This window comes from Excalfactoria chinensis, chromosome 20 (genome assembly GCF_039878825.1).
Source record: "Excalfactoria chinensis isolate bCotChi1 chromosome 20, bCotChi1.hap2, whole genome shotgun sequence".
NCBI classification, from domain to species: domain Eukaryota; kingdom Metazoa; phylum Chordata; class Aves; order Galliformes; family Phasianidae; genus Excalfactoria; species Excalfactoria chinensis.
Genome location: NC_092844.1, coordinates 3,035,162 through 3,052,938, shown reverse-complemented (window position 1 = coordinate 3,052,938; position 17,777 = coordinate 3,035,162). Strand labels below are relative to the sequence as shown.

The 17,777-nt window shown below is 43.8% G+C and overlaps 1 protein-coding gene across 1 annotated transcript in view; it reads left to right on the top strand.

Moving 5' to 3' along the window:
- PEX14 (peroxisomal biogenesis factor 14) overlaps positions 1–17,777 on the top strand; it is a 70,386-nt gene that overhangs the window by 15,407 nt on the left and 37,202 nt on the right. Inside the window, exon 3 of the mRNA XM_072354448.1 lies at positions 16,850–16,934. Within this exon, the coding sequence (XP_072210549.1) occupies positions 16,850–16,934 (85 nt within the window). The remainder of the gene's footprint in view (positions 1–16,849; positions 16,935–17,777) is intronic.

The window sequence follows — 17,777 nt, the reverse complement described above, 5'->3', positions numbered from 1 at the left end:
CTCCGTCCCTTCTGATTTCAGGTAGGGAGTAGAAGCTGGCGTACAGGCTGAGCTTGTACTTGATTTGCAGAGCAGCGTGATGGTCGGTTGGGCTGCGTTGGCAGCATGGACCTGTGCCAGACTTCACCACAATTCATACTGTGTCAGTTTAATAAATGCACTACTTAAATTATGAAATTACAAAAGAAAAAAGAGAATGCACTTATTCAGACTCTTAATACATTAAAAATAAGGCATTAAAACACTGCCTTTCTTTTTTTTTCCTTCCAGAATCAATAATGAACAGGAAGGGTTGTAGACATTAACAGTCATGGACATTCAAACTCTTATACATAAATTATCTTAGAAAAATGCACATAAGACTTGAATAATGTAAATACATTAATGCATTTAATAATTTAAACATTAAAGCGCATGCAGGAATTCGTGGCAGAAGCTGTTCTGAGATAAGGAACGGTCCTGGAAGTTGTGTGTCCCAAGATCGATGGCTGGTTTCTCCTTGAGAAACTCTCCGGGGAAGTCGAGCTGTGCAACTGGAGTGACCGCCTGGCCTAAGAAATCCAGGGCGTCCAGCAGCTCTTCTGCTTTTCACCTCCCATTCTCTTACCTCCATGTGCAGGAGCACTCGCATGCTGAACACCCCATGGGCCAGAAAAGGCCAGTGTGCATTTTGAGATTTCTCTTTTGCATGTGTGCTGCAGTTTGAATACGAATGGGGTGAAATAGCTTCAAAGAATATCACAGCTAGATGTAGAATCCCACCAAACGCTATAGAAGCCGCCTGGAGGAGGTCGCAGGGCTGTCTGTTTCCATGCAGGGCAGGTAGGGAGAACTCTTCGGATGTTATCTGGGCTCTGATCTACCTGTTCTCTTGGGAGACGGGAAGGTGGAGTGCTAAATAGGAAGAGCAAGGTGGGGATCCTCGTCTTCTAGGGCTTTGCATGGACCTGTAATTCAAACTGCATCCCAGCTGCTGGTGCAACAGTGTCAGCTGGGGAGAGGGAGGCTTGGGGAAGTAGTGCTCTCCAGGAATGCTCATCTCATTCTTGGAGCCCTGAAATCCAGGAGGTTGGTTCCAGTGTAATAGCAGCCAAGGGGTTTGTTCTGTTCTTGCCTTTGCTCTCCTTTGGACTGAAGCACCTTCAGGGCTGTAGTAGTATCTAACTGGCCTGCCAGGGACCCCCCGTGCCAGGTGTTTTCCTGAGGTTTTAGAGCTGTGTAATTTTTGCTGATGTAATTAGGTTTGAAAGGTGTTGCAGGAACCCCTCGTGCCATATCCCATGGCTCACGGCCTTTTCTTTGCCTTTTCTGCTGGGAAGAGGACAGGTGCTTTGGAGGTCATTGGTACCCCACGTTCCCATTCACAGGGTGATGTAAGTTATCCTGCTTAGGCCTAGATACTGAAATGATGGAACTAATAAAAAAGAGCTTAGTCTGATCCCAAAGGGAGAAGAGTTGGGTTGGTTAATTAAAGGAGCCTGGCACAGGGTACCTAGTAATTATAGGTGCAAGAAGTCTGAATTTGAAGAGAACAGTACAGCTGGAGAAGGATAGGGAGGCACCCAGAACTCTGCAGGCGGTGGGCAAGAATGCAGCAAAACCAGATCTGGAAATCAGACTCTGGCAGAATTCCTTGGTGAGTTCTTATTTATGCCATTTTTTAATGAGGAGCTGAATCTCTCCTTATGCATTTATGTTTTTGCATGCGCATGCGTACATATGCTTCCAGTTACACCCTATGGCTAGGAGGGTGATTTTATTAAAGACCAGAAGGGTGAGAGACAGATGTTTTAAGAGACGCAGACCTTGCTTGTAGTGGTTTGGAATAATTAATGCTGACTGCTGCATTGGTTACATTATCAATGATGCTACTGGGTCTTTATCTTGGGCATCATCTCAACACCTATGAGTCTGTATCACTGTAGGGGCAGAGCTTTTAAAGGCAAAGGGGCTGAAGCCACCAGGACCAGCTGGGAAATTGCTTCTAAACTCTTATGTAGATGCAGGGTGGGGAACAGTGCTATGTCATCACCTGCTCCTCTTTAGAGTTAAGTTCCTTAAAGTAGTGTTTCTCAAAGTTAGGTTATGACCCCCACAGGGATGCAAAGGGCTTCAAAGGAAGTCACCAAGTTACTAGCCAGTAAACAGCTTTCAACTCTTAATTGCTGTCAGGAGTTCTGTTTCTCCTAGTTTGAAGAGTTAGCATTTATTCCAGTAACTCTCATTTTTCCTGAAGGAGTTTGCTGCCATTTCAGCCTGAGGAATGTGGGATGAGCCACCAGGATAGATGAGTGCAAAAGGGAGTCAAACCTGCCTAAAGTTGGAGAAGCGGTGCTTTAGCAAATGTTATTTTCAAGGGACGAGATCTTCAAATGTTCCCTGAAATGGGTCTATTAACTTTACCTGATGAAAGATAAAGACAGTTGTTTTGTCCCCAGTGGAGTTCTTGGCAGTCTCCATCTGGGGAAGGTAGGACTGTCTGTGCAGAAAAGTATCATTTGTTTTACTGCTCAGGAGTAAATAATGAGTGTAGGAGACTATAGCTCTTGTTCCACCCTTACTGCTGACTTGCTGTATGCTGGTGGATGGATCACACTAGAAAATGGGATGCCAGCTCTGAACAAGAAAAGCACCAATTTTGTCATGGTAAAGAAGATGTTCTGCAGCAGATAATGTGAGAGTTGGACTTGTGTACTGACTTGTCTATGTGCTCCTTGACAGCTTAAGTGTAAAACAAACAACTACTTGGGACACCTTTTTTTTTTGTTTTTTTCTTTTATGTATGTTACAGTAAAATAGGGGAATGTTTATGGTCAGCTCACGGGAACTTAGAGCTTCTGATCACCTGCATCAAGCCAGTGCTGAATGCCTTTGATTTTCCCATTGCAAGCAGTCAGCACCCTTGTGTGCCTGGAATACATTGTGAGCCTCCCACGACTCAGAGGGAGATGCTTCGATGGTGGTAGGAATGGGGTGTGTCCTGTGCACGTGGGAAGCTCCTGCAGGGGATTTTTCATAATCCAGGGCCTGTTGAGGAGAGGACTTGAGTGATGGGATGCTCTGGACGTGGCCTGCAGGGAAAACGGAGGAGTGGGTGGGGATCTCCCTAGGCTCTCACGGCTTAACGGCCACATTTAACTGGATTTAAGAGGCATAAGCATTTCTAGTAAGTCCTACTATATCACAACCTGCTTTCTGCTTTTCCAGCTTTGTCTCCATGGGGGTATTCCATGCATTATCCCATTTCACAGCCTGAACTTTTGCCCCTATTTAGAGGATTACATGGGGCAGAAATGTAAGAAGAAAAGGAATCTTGCCACTACCCCACCCCGTTATCTCTGTAACTCCGTATCTGTCTCGGTGTCAGCTCTCACAGGGGCCAAGCCTTCTGCTTTCCCAAACCTTGCTGTGAAATTGCTGATTCAAGCAGGTAGCATCTGTAGGACTCCTTGCAGGATAAACGCCCCTTGCTTGCTCCTGTGGCACTGGGATTTCCTCTTTGATTTATCATGCTCAGGTCTGTTAACGCCCCTTGACATAACTGGGCACGGTGTGGTGGTGTGAAGGTCACTTATATATGCCATATTCGTTTCCGGAGACGTGGTGGGAGTGTAGGACAACTGAAACAACATATCCTGCTGAGAGAAGGAGGAAGGATAGCGTGGCTCTTCCTTTTGCAGCCTCTTGTGGTGGGATGAAGGTTTTGACAGCCTAATTCAGCATTTAGAGGAAGATAGAGCCAAGCAGAAAGGTTTCCCCCCACCCACTCTTTACAGCCCAGCTGTGACAAACTGTCAGATAATTAACAAATCAAGACCTCCTATTAGCCTTGTCCCCGACGCACTGAAGCAGCTCCTATGTTGCATGTGTCCTTTAGCAAATGTCTGTACTTTATGGCTACAGAGTGAGGCAGTGAGATTGCTTCGGAAAGGCAAAGGGTTGTGTAACGTGTCAGCGTGCACATGTTTCCAGGAGTGGAAGAAGTTGTCTCTGAAAGAAAATGGTAGACAGTGGGTGGGAGAACCGTGCTGGCTGGCTGGAACCTACCGTTAACTGCACAGCGTGGTGGTATGGGGTGTCTTCTGGGAATGAAGGAGTGAAAGACGTGTGGAATCATTGAGTCCTTCTGATTTTTACAGAAAATGACATAAATTGAAACAGCAATTGATAGGGTGGGTGGCTGGTTGTTGTTTTATTTTGCTTACTGGACTAACGTAGGCTATAACAGTTACGTGCTGAGAAATGTGGTTTGTAGTAGAAAAAGATCTAATGCTAAGACCTTAATATTGTGCTGTGGGTAATACGTTGGTGCCCTTTTGTTTCTGTCTTCAAGTTGTTGAAGCATCATAGATCAGCCCCAAGTAAGTCATCTTTGCTTTAGCTCCACACATCTGAAGAATGAGGAAGGCTGTCAATATTCTTCTAGTTCAAGATGTTAAATACACCCAAGCCATTGGCTCCAGAGCCTAACGCATGTTAAAGGAGAGAGTGAGATCTAATTGCATCAAAGCCACTCTTAAGTTCATGTATGTGGAGCCCATCAAGCTGAAAGCATCCAGACAGCATCTGCTGTTATCAAATCACTCTTGAGCCGAGCTAATTAAAATAGAGCTTCATTTTTCTGAACCATTGTTTGGCAGGAATTCGAAACAGATCTAACCCAATTTCTGTGTGTTTATGAGCCTTTATTATATCAAAAGTACTTTTCTGTAAATGTACAGGGCAGTGTTAAATGAATTGATCCGCACTGTATCACTGTAGATGCACTATGGACTTCCTAATGATTTCTGTTCTATTTTTTCCCAGATATACCCCAGAAAGCTTGCTTTGTCCCTTATCGTGTCATCTTCTTTCTCTCTTTTCCTTTCTGTCTTACTCTCAAGGAAGTAAATGTCCTTGTATTCCTTTATTCACATCTTCCTCCTCCACTCTGTTGGGATTTTTGGTATTATTAAAACATTTACACATTTGCTGCCACATGCAAATGCAGAATAATAAAACAGGACTCTTTATACTCCAAACAGGAGCAGAGGATCTCTCACCACAGATTCTTACACAGTGCTCATCCCTGTTGATCACGAGGGAAGGAGCAGAGGGGAATCTAAATGTTGCTATGTTGAACCTGTTTGGTATAGTGGTTTTTTTCCTTCTTTCTCTCTTTTTTTTTTTTAAGCATTTTACATTTCAACACGCAGATCCCAGGTATCACCTTCCTCTTTGTAATTTGCTATGTACCAAATACAAAAGTTAGAAACATAGAAATTGCTCCCTGAAGACGGGTGGTGCTCTGGGGTGTCTGAAAGCTAAGTCATGAATATTTGCTGCAGTAAGAGGATACCACACATAGGGCCAGTCAGTCCTGAGCGTGTGAGTGTGCATAGCAGCACAGGGAAACACTGAAGTCACCAAAGAACTGTTTTGCTGGTAGCCAGTCCTTACAGTCTGAGCACCCGACATATCATACCAATAAGGCCTGAAATTATTTCTGAGTAGTGGGTTCATATTAAGGAAAAAGATCTTAAGGTTTAGCTTTAGATTAAAATCCTTTCAATGATCTGTCAGGAAATCTCCCTTAAAAGGTAGTAAAGACTTCAGGACTTATAAAAATAAATGGGCAAAATACGGAAAAGTAAACAGGAGAGAACAGTCCTACAATAGCTGAACGACAGGAAATGAGGCCTTTTCATTTTTCTGTACTTTCTGTGCAGTTTGAGGAAATTTGCTTCTTCTAACTCGATTAAATCACATCGGAATGGAATTTCAGTGCATTATATTTTGCATTTAATGCAGGCTACTCTGAATGTGTACACTCAGCAACTCTGTGTAAAGCTTAAGAGCAGCATGCATAGATTGATACCGGAAGCAAGTTTGGCATTTTGCTGTAATCAAACCAACAATAAGGTTCTGTGGGATGCCCCCAAACTTAACAAGTGTTATCTCATGCTCTGGGGTTTTAGAGAGATGAAGAAAATCGTTACTCAGAAGGTTGGTCTCCTGCTCATTGACTGTTACCCCTTCTGCTTGCTCTTAAAAAATAATAAGTGACTTTAACACTGACAAAAAGCAGCAGGGTCACAATATCCAGAAAAACAAGGCCTTGGTTGGAGCATGGGCATTGCACTGTGTGCTTTGTGTTGAGTCTGGTACAGGAGACTGAGGTTGAAGGCACTGCTGGGAAGGACTTGGCTCACTTCGCTGTTTATTCATCCCCTCTCTTGTCTTTTGAGCCCACTGAGGTGGGCAGGAGCTGCCTGTCCATCCGCCAACCATGTGGTCAGTTTTCCAGTGAAGGGCTGTAATAAAATGGCTTTGAGAGAGGAATTTTTGGTAGAATGCAGCAATGGAGGTAAATCCTGATTCCCTGTAATGAAAGAGTAATTCAAGCAGTATTTCTGCTCACATCACAGTGAGTACAGAATGAATGTGTGGTATCTAAGAATATCTTCATGGGCTCCCCAGCATTTCCTGCCCCTGCAATAGCTGCTGTGGCTGCTGCTGCAGAAGGGAGCTTGCCATTCTAGCAAGAAGCACACGTTCTCTTTCCATTTTACAACAACAACAACAAAGTCGAGCATTTGGTCTAAGGATCCAAAAGCCCAGGAAATGCATCTCTTGGGCTCGTCGTCAATTTGGAACCTAATGAAATATAGAAAATACTCAATAAAAGCGCCTTTATTACTTTAAATGTTTAAATGTGGAGTTTTTAGCCATCAGGTTAATGTTTTTGTATCATTTTTTGATTTGATTGTGAGCACTTTTCCAGGTATCTCTACCACTTGAGCACTAATTGGATTTCCACAGATAAACGGTGCTAGCTGCAGCCCTTACATCACTGCGTTTTTACTTCATCATCATTTTATTTGTTTTTACTGTAAAGGTTAATAAATCTTGGTATGTTTAGAGTATGAAACAAGGCAGGCAGGCTAAGAACTGCAGTGTGGAGGGGTGAAGTTTATATGCTGCTTTCTCAAACCTGAGGGGTGGAAGGAGAAGCAGTGAGCCTTCTGTGGCATGTCTAATGGGCTGCTGGGTGTGTTAGTCAGCCAAGTGGTGCTCCATAATCCTTAAGATAAAAAGCGTTGATCTCTGCACTAGTTCTCAGATAGAGCTGTAAGGCATTTGAATTGGGTTACCATTGATTTAAGGTGGGGTGAGGACTCGGTAGCATGGGTCTGCTTAAAAAGGGAGATGTGGAAATTATTTTATTTAATATTTTGAAGAAAATTTGAAGCTTTACATTGCACTTGAGTTCCCGCTGGATTGTAAAGGAGGATCATATAGAATTCCTTAACTAATCGAATGCGGATTTTAGCTAAGATTTGGACTGCAAAGAAATTTTGCTAAGAATTGACCAGAGTCCCACACAGCTGTCTCACCTGTTTGTCCAAGAAGGCATGTATTTTTTTATCAGTCTCATAATTTCCTGGAAGGTGGGTATGAATTCCTACCACAGGGGAGCTGCTACAGCATCACCCTCAGCTTCCAGCAGTGTGCAAACCCTTGTTGGTCTGACAGGGTTAAAATAGTGTATTTGAAACATTTCCTCCCACTTTTGGACTTTGTAGGCTTAACAGCAATTGATTGAACAGCCTGTACTTGAGCCAAAGCAGCTGTGAAGGCTGAATCTTCTTTCTTCTGTTACAAAGCCAGAATGCTGCTGTAGATCAGCACGGCCCTGAGCTCAGTGCCAGCGCTGCTGCAGAATCCAGCTCTCCATGGTGCAGCAGTGGCTGTCCTTACCTTACTGCTGGTCCCTTGCTGTGGTGTGGACCCAGATTTCAGAGAGGCTGCTGATGTTCTCTGCAGCATTCATCAAGGAAAAAGCTGTTTTCTTTTTTTCCTGAAGTGAGTAATTGTTTATTAATTTTTCAGCACACAAGGCGTATAATTATGATAGTCCCTGACATGTGCTGGCTGTGCCAAGGTTTAAGGAAAACAAAAACCAGTACAACTGCAATTTTGAACCTCTGATTCTGTAGATCTTCCTGGTTTGAACCCAAATTTCCGTGTCAAAAGTAAGCAGGAGCACCCTGACTTAAGTGTAATTAGAACTAATTCTCTTAGACGTTTTAATTTAGTTTAGGATAGAGGGAGTCTTATTTGAGCATTTCATGTGAGAGAAGTTGGTGATCAGTATGCGTGATTTTTTTGTGCATGCAGGCTGCTGCATTGGAGCAGCATCCTGGTTTTTTCCTACCACCTATATGCTTTGTTTCTTTAAACAGTAAATGTAACATATCCGTGCAAAATGCCAAATTGACCCCATGGGAAAGCAAACTCATTCTTTGTAGAATATTAATGGCTTGGGCAGCTCTGATGGAAATGTTCCCCATGTTAGCCCTTATTTTGTGTTTTGCTCCTGTTCTAGAGGAATCATCCTCCAGAGGTGACAGGGAAGCTCAGTTGCTTTTGAAACTGCTCGTGCGAGTGCCTGCTTATGAAGGAGAAATTTTGTGATGTGTGCTTTTTTCTGTTGAGAACTGGACAAAGACAAGGGATGCAGCTGCTTTTGAATCTATAAAATTATTACATTTGTAATCCCTATAGATAGGCAGCACCGGCCAATCAGATTTCTTGTCCCTTACTTACTTTTTCCCTTAATGGGGCAATTAACAGCAGGAACAAAGTGCATGGTCTGCTCAGCCTTTATTATTTGTGCAGCAATAAGTGACTAGGAGGCCAGTTGCAGACCAGCACCAGGCACTCTGCAAACACAGGGTAAAAAGACAATTCTTGTCCCAGAGAGCTCTAAGTACAATATTAAATTTACATTAAGGTCCTCCAGTATTCTAAGCCTTTCTCCTTTTGATATTACTTCCCAACTGCTGTGGTTTGCATGATTTATTGGGCACCTGTCACAATTTCTAGCTTCTTTCGTGTTTCCAGCATGAAACCTTTTGTTTGCTAGGTTCTGATGATCCAAGTAGTTTCCTCCTGTACCTCCTTTTGTGTTCTCGCTTTTGGATCTTCCATGCAGCAATGCCAGCACAGCCCATTGACTTCAACCCCAAGAGTTTGTGGTTTTGTCACAGGAGGGAAAGTGCTCTAAGCTGGATTTCCTATGGAGCTATTAAGTGGGTTTCCCAGGGCTCTCTGAAATGGGATTCTTGCAAAGAGAAATTCATGGAAGGATAGCTTGCTGATTTTTCATGTACATTTGAGTTATTTCAGTCTGAAGCGCCTTTGCTGTCTTCTTCCACAGATGGGGGATACATTCAATTATCTTGCATTAAATTTCAACCATTGTATTACTAGCTTTTGCCAATCTCTTGACTATGGAATTAGAAGGATCTGAGTGAGTCTGAACAATGATCCTGTTCTGCTGCTTCTCTTTGATTGATGTGGCCTTCTGGAGCCTTCAATAGCCGTTTTAGTACTCGGCACAGTTGTTAGATGTGACACAGGCTTCCTATACTTAAGTCATCTTCAAGCTCCCTAGCATGTGAATGAAGCTCCAGCAGCCCTTGTCTGCCCTGCAGTTAAAAGAGTGAAGATGTGGCAAATTACTGCTTCATGTTTTTTAAGCCATGTGTGTGATGATAGCAGGGTGAAAGGTTTCTTTCACCAGTGGTTGCAAGTGAGCTCCCCAGGACTGGCCATAAGGGAAGGCGAGAGCTGGAGGTGCTGCCGTCTGTTCCCCTGAAGACTGTGTCATGCATTTTATTTAGTTGTAGAGCCACAGGATGATCTCACAGTTCTGCTGTAGTGAGCATCTTGGACACTGAGTCATTACATTCCTTTGGAGTGATTCAACTCAACAACTTGACACTCGCATTAATTTTACGGCGCAGATCCCTGAGCTTCCTTCTGTAAGCAGGGGGGAGCAAGATGTGTGAATTGGGTGCTGTCCTGAAAAGGCACAAGCTCACGTTCTCTTGAGTCAGTTCTAACCTTTCACCATCTCTCCAGCAGCATTCCGAGGTTCTGTAGAGTTGCTCTGTTAACCTGACTGTAGCACACTGGCTTCAGCCACGCTTGGGAGCTGGATGCCCTACCTTCTTGCATGAGATGCTGACCTCCGTGTCCGTGTTCTATGTGCAGGGATCCCATAGGCTCAGCTCTGAGGTTACTGCCATTTTTGTGTAAACAGAACTTCAAATAATTTGCTGCCCGCTGGATCGCAGGCATTATCTTCCCTCCCCCCATCTCATCGTGCTGTAATACCTTCTTTGGTGGTACTGGTGGTTGTAGGAAGCTTGCAACTTCATTTTAGGCAGGAGTACAAAAAGGGGATTTTTTTTAACGTTTACATTTCCTCTCAAAGCGAGATCGTATCTTTCCTTCTCAATTAAAAATTAACTCTAGAAGAAATGTTGGTGCTACTTATTGGTTAACATTGACTGTGGCCACCTTGTCAGTTTAAGTCGCAGGGTTTGCTGCCGAGCTTGTGTTGCTCACAAGGTGTTTTCCCATCATTTATCACTGCCTGCAACAGTTGATGTGGGGTTAAGGCTGGTGTTACAGTGTCTCATTTGGGGATGCTCCTTTCAGAGCTACATGCACACACAGCACGTTCTCTGCCTGTTCGTACAGTTATTGTGTGCTTCTTTTCAAGCATGGCAAAGGCTTCTTGTTCTCTGTAGTTTTAGGAATGCATTACCTGAACGAGTATTATTTCTGATCAAAAGAGAGGAATTTTGTCAAGATGTTCACCCTGTTCCAAATTGAATCAGAAGAAACTGAAGATGGCAGAGATATTTCACTTTGAAAGGTGACTACTACACAGACGAAGTTGCTCCTTTTCATAAGGGCTTTCATTCCATATATCATCGTGTTTTAAGAGAGACTTGGGTCAATAATACCATGCTTTAGAATTCCCTAAATACATATTTACACAATAGACCTTAAAATATATTAGTCTATCATGTCAGCTCCTGTACACTTCTATCAGAGATGTTTTATGTCCTTAACATATGATACAATAAAACTTTATTTTATGTAGCGTTTTTCATACAAATTGTATCCTGAAATGCATCGTGGGGTTAAATAAGACTCTCACAAGGTTAAAATTAAAGAAGCTGGAGGACGCAGGGAAATTAAGGGGTTTGCACGGGAAATATTTACGTAAGTGAACAGTGGGAATCTGGAGGGAGAGATTGCGGAGCCGGGAGAGCACAGCTGTCATACACACTGCGTGCCGGGTCCGGGGAGGGCGAGGGGGTGCGAGGAGAGACGTGGGGAGGTCGGGAGCGGCTGGGGAAACGCGTGTGCTCCTGGAACAAAGAAACCCAGAGCGGGGCTGTGCGGAGACCCTTCCGAGGGAGCAGCAGGAGAGAAGGGAACGCCTGTGGAAGGGAGGGCGGGCGGCCGGGGCCGCGGCACGGAGCCGTGCACTGCGAGGGCAGCCGGGCTCGGCTCGGCTCGGCTGGGCTCGGGCTGCTGCCGCCCGCTCTCGAAACGGCGTTTCTTGGTCACCCCGCGAATGTAAATGAAGCAAGGTTTTTGTGTATGCGATAATTATAGATAAATGTATTTAAAGTAGATCTGGATTTTGTAGTCCTCGGGAAAAAGAGGAAGAGTAATTTTTTTCCCCCCCGTCCCTGTCATGTGTTCATTTTAATGAGCAATTTTAAAAAATTGAAAATAAAAGAGGAAAATGAATAGGTGTTGAACCAGCCTGTGATATGTAAATGCCAACTAGTAATTACCTAAAACCTCAATTTTCTTTCTGTTTCATCTTGCAAAACATTTCATTTCCACCGAGTGAAAACACTTCATTTGGGCCCGGCTGCCGGAGCTGCGGCGCGTCTCGGCTAGGGGGAGTCGTGGCTCCGCGCTGCGCCCCGGGCCGAGCGGCCGGGGGGCGGCGGGGGGCGGCGGGACCGCGGGCGCTGCCGAGTAGCGGAGCTCCCCGTGCGCTGTGCCCGGCACCCCGCCTCGGCCCTTCGTAGTTCTTGCGAGCCCTTTTTTTTTGTTTTCTTTCGCCTCGTAGTCCCGGGTTCTGCCCCTCGGGTCCGGTTTGGATCTTGCTTGTTCTTTTTTGTCCTGTCTGGTTCTGACTCGTGCGAATCTCGCTTCAAAGTGTATTCGTTTTGCTCTTTGCTCTATTTTATATGAGGGCTTTTTCTTATTTAGAAACTTTTCTCCGCACAACCTGGAGATGTGCCAGACTTTGTCATTTTCTGAGTTATCTCACAGGAGAAGCGAATCCCCGATTGTGCCCCGATTTCAGTGGAGCTGTAGGAGCTTCGGGGAGTTTCTCTCCATGGGCAATCCCTGCGGGGGAGCACAGCCCCCATGGGGCACCCACAGTGCAGTGCTGGGGAGGGCTCACCCTGCGAGGAGCACAGCGGTGTCCCAGGACTCGGCCCCGTGAGCTGTGCCTGGAATTGCGAGCGCAGTGCCTCTTTAGTGAGATATATGGCTTCATAATTAGCCCCTTGCATTTTTTCACGAGTGCTAGCATCAGCGTTCTATGATGTGTTTCTCTGATTAACAGCTGCTTTGCAACTATATCCGTGTGCCGCCGATAACGATGTTTGTCAAGTTAGTCCTGACAGAGCACTGATTTCTTGCTAAAATGCGGCATTTCTGTTGGAAGGGGTTTTCTTGCTCGTCGCAGCGCAGGGCTTTTAAGTCAGCCCTTGTTAAAACGTAAGTTGGCTTTAGCCTGACGCTTGTTAACAGGATTCTGGGTATCTCCTTTAGAGTAGGAGTGCAGAAACCTTTCACAGACAATTTAATCTTCTGAGCCTTGCAAACGTACAGCCGTACACTGAGGGGGTGTTGCTGTAGGCTAATATATTGATCAGTTCCATTTGCCCTATGGCTGTGGCCTTCTGCTCTGGCTGAAATAGGCTGAGCGTTTGTTGATACTGCCATATTACTGTTTTTTAATACACTGGGAAAAAAATTAATTCCAACTTCTTTTACATACGTCATGTATATTGCCAGTGTTGATTGCTTCCGCACATGTAATGTAAACTGTCTGTGCATAGTTCATGGCCTGTGCCGCCTCTGCTTAATGAAAAGAAGTGTTGCATTTAAACAGATACAGATCCACTCAGAAAGACAAAATACCATCCCTTGCAACGTATAATTCAGCCCCAACCTTTACATCACAGGTCATCTCAAAGTCTCAGTCTATCAACAAACGCTGTTTAGCAATAACCTACAGAGGGTTCCCAGCACTGGGAAATGTGTCAGAGCTCTTGCTGGCTGCACTCCCGGCTGCTTCCAGTTCTCTTTTCTGTGTGGACCTCTGTCACCAAACCCTGAGGAGCTTTTAGTGATGGGGGTATTTTGTTTTCTGGTTTTGTCTGTTGTTTGGGGTGGGTGGTTGTCGGCTGTGTTTTTTTTTCTTTGAGATGGTAGAAAGAAGGCATTTGCCTTTGCATTTTAAATTTCACGGTTTATTTTTCTAACGCAAGTAACTGATAAAGTAGCTTAGATTGCTTTCCTGCAGCGCTGAGCATGCTAAGAAATAAGGTTGATTTCCCCATTAGCACTGAAGGGAGGGGAATTAGGAACGAGGGACCTTGGCTGTATCGGCAGAGTGCCGTGCTTTGGCCCGGAATTTCACCGGCTTGCTGCACTCCCACAACATCTGCAATAAAGTTCCTGTCTCCCTTTTATATCTTTGACATTGAAGCCGAATATTTGGCCTGAATTTATGCAATCTGGCCGGGAGCAAATACAATCCGCGAATAGTCGCATTCATCTCCTAATTAGAAAATCAAACTGTGGGATAAGACCTGCAGCGCGGTTCCGCCCACCGGCACCAGTCAGAACCCCATCTGCGAGCACCGTGGCACCGCAGGAGCAGCGCACAGCTCTGCAATTAACTGCCTCCTGAGCACCAGCTACGCTGTTCTGTTCAGTGAAACGCGTAACAGATCCTCTAGATGAAACCAGTCTGCTGGCCGCGCTGTGCTGGCAGTCTGAGGATCACAGTAGGGATACAATGCACGTTATTTGGCAATGTCCTAATGGCAGAAAAATTCGGAGAAGCGTTACAAACGCTACAGAAATAGCACCCAGCAGTGTTAGCAGCTGAGTCACAGCGCTGTTTGCTGCACGGGTTTTTCAGGGTTGCATCTTCTCCCTCCTTTTTCTGATTCTTGGGTGTGCAAAGAGAATGAAGGCTGGAAAGTTCCTGAGTGTGCACGTTGAAAATATTGGCATTTTGACCCGGCCGGGGTTTGGTTCTTGAGTTGCTCACGTAGAGGAGATGAATGGGGGAAATGCAGAAGTTTCGGCTCAGCCTGCAGGAGGAAACGCAAACACAAATAGGAGCGGTGCAGCCCTATCGGATGGAGGAGTTTGGGATTTCTTTCTATAAAGTTTGTTATTGCCTGTAATTTTACGTTGTTTAAGATTAAACACTTTGTGAATAATGCAGGAAATGATGCAGGGAAGAGATAAACCAGAAGTTTATTTTGGAGGGAATTTTACTACTGAAATGTTTACATTTTTTTTTACTAGGCAAAAATAAGTTTTAATAAAGAGTTAGAATCAATAAAACGTTAAAAGGGTTGCGATTAAAATAGCACAATGAAAAATACCCTTCATTTCTTACAGGCTGTTTTGTGCTTAAAACCTGATAATTAAAGCTGAGAGCTCGCTGGCTTCCAGGTCTGCAGGCCTTTTGTGCCCGCATCTCCTCGCTGAACGTGGGAGGGAGTGTTGAGGAGTTCCTGAAGAAACAAACAAGTAATTACTGTTAGGAGGAAAGTGGGTTTGCTATGTTCGCCTATCTGTTGGTTTGTTCATTTGGGCATCTTTCGTATTCAGCATATTACCTGAAGGTTATTAGTTTGTGTGCTTTGTATCCCTGCATCTAGCGATGTCGGCTGTGATTTGCCTTTCGTCCACATACAGCCAGAGAGATCAAATACTCGTCGGTAAAACCAAAACGCGCTTTATGTGGGGTGTTGTGCTGTGGTGTTTTATGGTTCAAAATCACCGCGTGTAAACTTAAAAATAATGAAGGAAAATAAGAAAAGGGGAAGAATGAAAAATATCTGCTTCATTTTATCCCCCCCCAACTTCAAAGTGCGCCGGGACTTTGTCAAATTCCCGTTAAAATAAATATGTCAATTTCATCTCTCTTCCAAATTCATTTATCATGCTTTTTTAAAAGGTGTTTTCTGCTTTACCTGATGTTTAAATTGGATTCTCTCGTTTATGCTGTTCTTTGCTGTATCCCCCATGTTTTTCTTAAATGAATTAGTAATGACAGCGTACTCCATCATACCCTCTCTACAGCCACTTTAAGGGAAGCCTGGTGATCTAAACCTTTTAACCTATTAAAGATGATTTTCCCCAATTGAATCAGACCCACCACAGGTGTAATAACTAATCATTTAAACTACACCTGCTATTATGTATTTTTAAGCCATTATGTGTGTTGGATAGATGATAATTCATGTTTATTGCATTGTCCAATGGATCCGTTTTGCCTACACTAGCCTGATTAATGTATTTAAAGAAATAAGAGATGCAATTTAAAAAAAAAAAAAAGAAAAAAAAAAAAGAAAGAAACATTGATGGAATGCACTGAGGAGTACATTGAAAGTGCCATTAAACCCATCAGAACTTTGCTCTCTGACCAGGAATGCATATTTGAAGGGTTTGATTCAAACACGGAATGAAACTTAGCGATTTCAATAGTGAAGCTGGTTTTCATTCTTGTGCTGTGAAAATGTTGGAAAAACCTTTTTGGAACAGAATTCTTGGAACTATTTGAAGTTGAATTCTTTGAGACTTACCCAACACAGCCCCACCATTTTAGGAGAAGCCATAGGGCACTGTCTGGGGGCTGAAAAAAGCTCTTCTTTGGAACTGCATGGTTATTTTTAGCTAGAGGGGAAGGAATTCATCTCTTCCACCAGCTCACGTGGAAGGGTCCATCGCTGCAGAGCCGTTAACTTCAGGCAAATTATCCTCCTTGATGCCACAGCCAGAACAGATGCCTTTGTACAGAGGTAAATTGAATCAGCTGTTTTCCACCAGTGCAGCAACATGTAATAACGTGTGTAATCATACAGGAGGGTACGTGGAAGGTTGACCTCTGCCACATGAACAAAAAAAGGAAATACCTTCCACTGGCACTAAATCCTAATGCAAAAAACTGATGCTATTGTTGTTGATGCCGTTCAGTATTATCCCAGACTTCATCCTTTGTTTGGATAAGTGGTTTGTTTTAAGCGCTATGACACCTTAAAGAAGCACGTAGAGGAAGTCAGTCATTAGACAAAAATAATCTGTGATTTCTACCAGGGTGGAACATGAAGTAACCACTCGCCAAACCATTTATGTCATGAAAAGGGACTTTTTTTTTCTTTTTCTTTTTTTTTTTTCCTTTTGCTGTTGTGTGATCCAAAACATGGGAAGTTGCTTCTTTTCCAGTCATGGTGAACTAAGGATTATTTATTGCTAGCAGTTCAGTTGGAATGATGGCAGAAAAGGCCTGAATCTCTTAGAATCTGCAGGGAGCAGACAGATAGAAGTGTTCATCCTAGTAACAGCCTGTTGTGGTAGATCACATGTAATGTTTCGAGGCTGCCATCAGCTATAGGAGCCAGCCGAGGTAAGGAGATCACTTTAAATGACAGAAACCTGCCAGAATCTTAATAGAGACTTTTGTACAGGTTGAGCTGCTGAAAGAGCAATTCAAAAAGAAACTTCTAGGTTGAAATAGTGTAATTGTTCTGATGAGAGTGGGGCCACAAACTGGTGTTCATTGAGCTATTTCTGAAAGTTGGATTGGTGTCAGCTCCAGACTCTCTCCATGTGTTTGATGCAATGTCTTGCTTTGCAGTACAGAATGCATAATGAGAAGTATGAATCTGACCATTCCTAACTTCAATCTTTTTCTCTCTTTCTCCAATCCTCCTGCCCTCATCAGATTGTGACAGCAGTGAAATTTTTACAGAATCCCCGAGTCCGCCAAAGTCCAATTGCAACCAGAAGAGCATTTCTGAAGAAGAAAGGTATGGACTCTTTAAGTCTGTGGTCTCCTCGTAATGGGGGAGTTTGGCTTAGGGATAAAGCTAAGGAGTGCTGCTACGGAATATTGGATGCTGAGGACTAAGTGGGTAGTCTGTCTGAGAAAAAGATGTGAAGTTTATAAGAAATACCACTCTCTTTTCTTCCATACTGACTAGATCAATATTGGCACCAGATGTGGAATTGTAAAATGCAGAAGACACGTTGGAAGTTCTCACGTTAACTATTAGTGCATGTTTTCTGAGATGAGGACGGTTTGGAGTTGTGGATGAGTTGATTGGTTCTGGCCTTGGTGGCACTGGCTTTAGAATGACCAGCTTCGAGGTGAAAAGGTCGAATGTTTCTGAAGAGAGCCAGGCAGAGGAGTGAAGGGCAAAGGACTTTGTGAAAGTAAACAAGGTCAGGGTGAGGTCAGGCTTGGGGTCAACAGAAATGGTGAATGGCTGGCTGGGTTTACTTGTTTTCTGTAATAGAGACAGAACAGATCCTGACAAATTCTATGTTGTCTTGGACAGGTGGAAGCTACTTTTTCCATTGCCTACTTTACTTTCTGATTCTTCAAGAAACTAGCTTTTGTTTGTTGTTTCTTAATATTAACGTGTTTTGTCAAGAGCTTACAGTGCATGCCAGGTGAAGTTCACTCTGTATTATGTTCCCTTCCGTGTTATGCTACATTTCTAGGACCATATTGCTTAAATCTTTAATGTAAGATGCAAATAATTAAGACAGTCTTACCTTGGAGTTAATTACACGCACAGTGGAACACTTGAAGCAGTTGCAACGATACTCCAGACTTCAGAGGGGAGTGACCCATGTAAACACTGAAG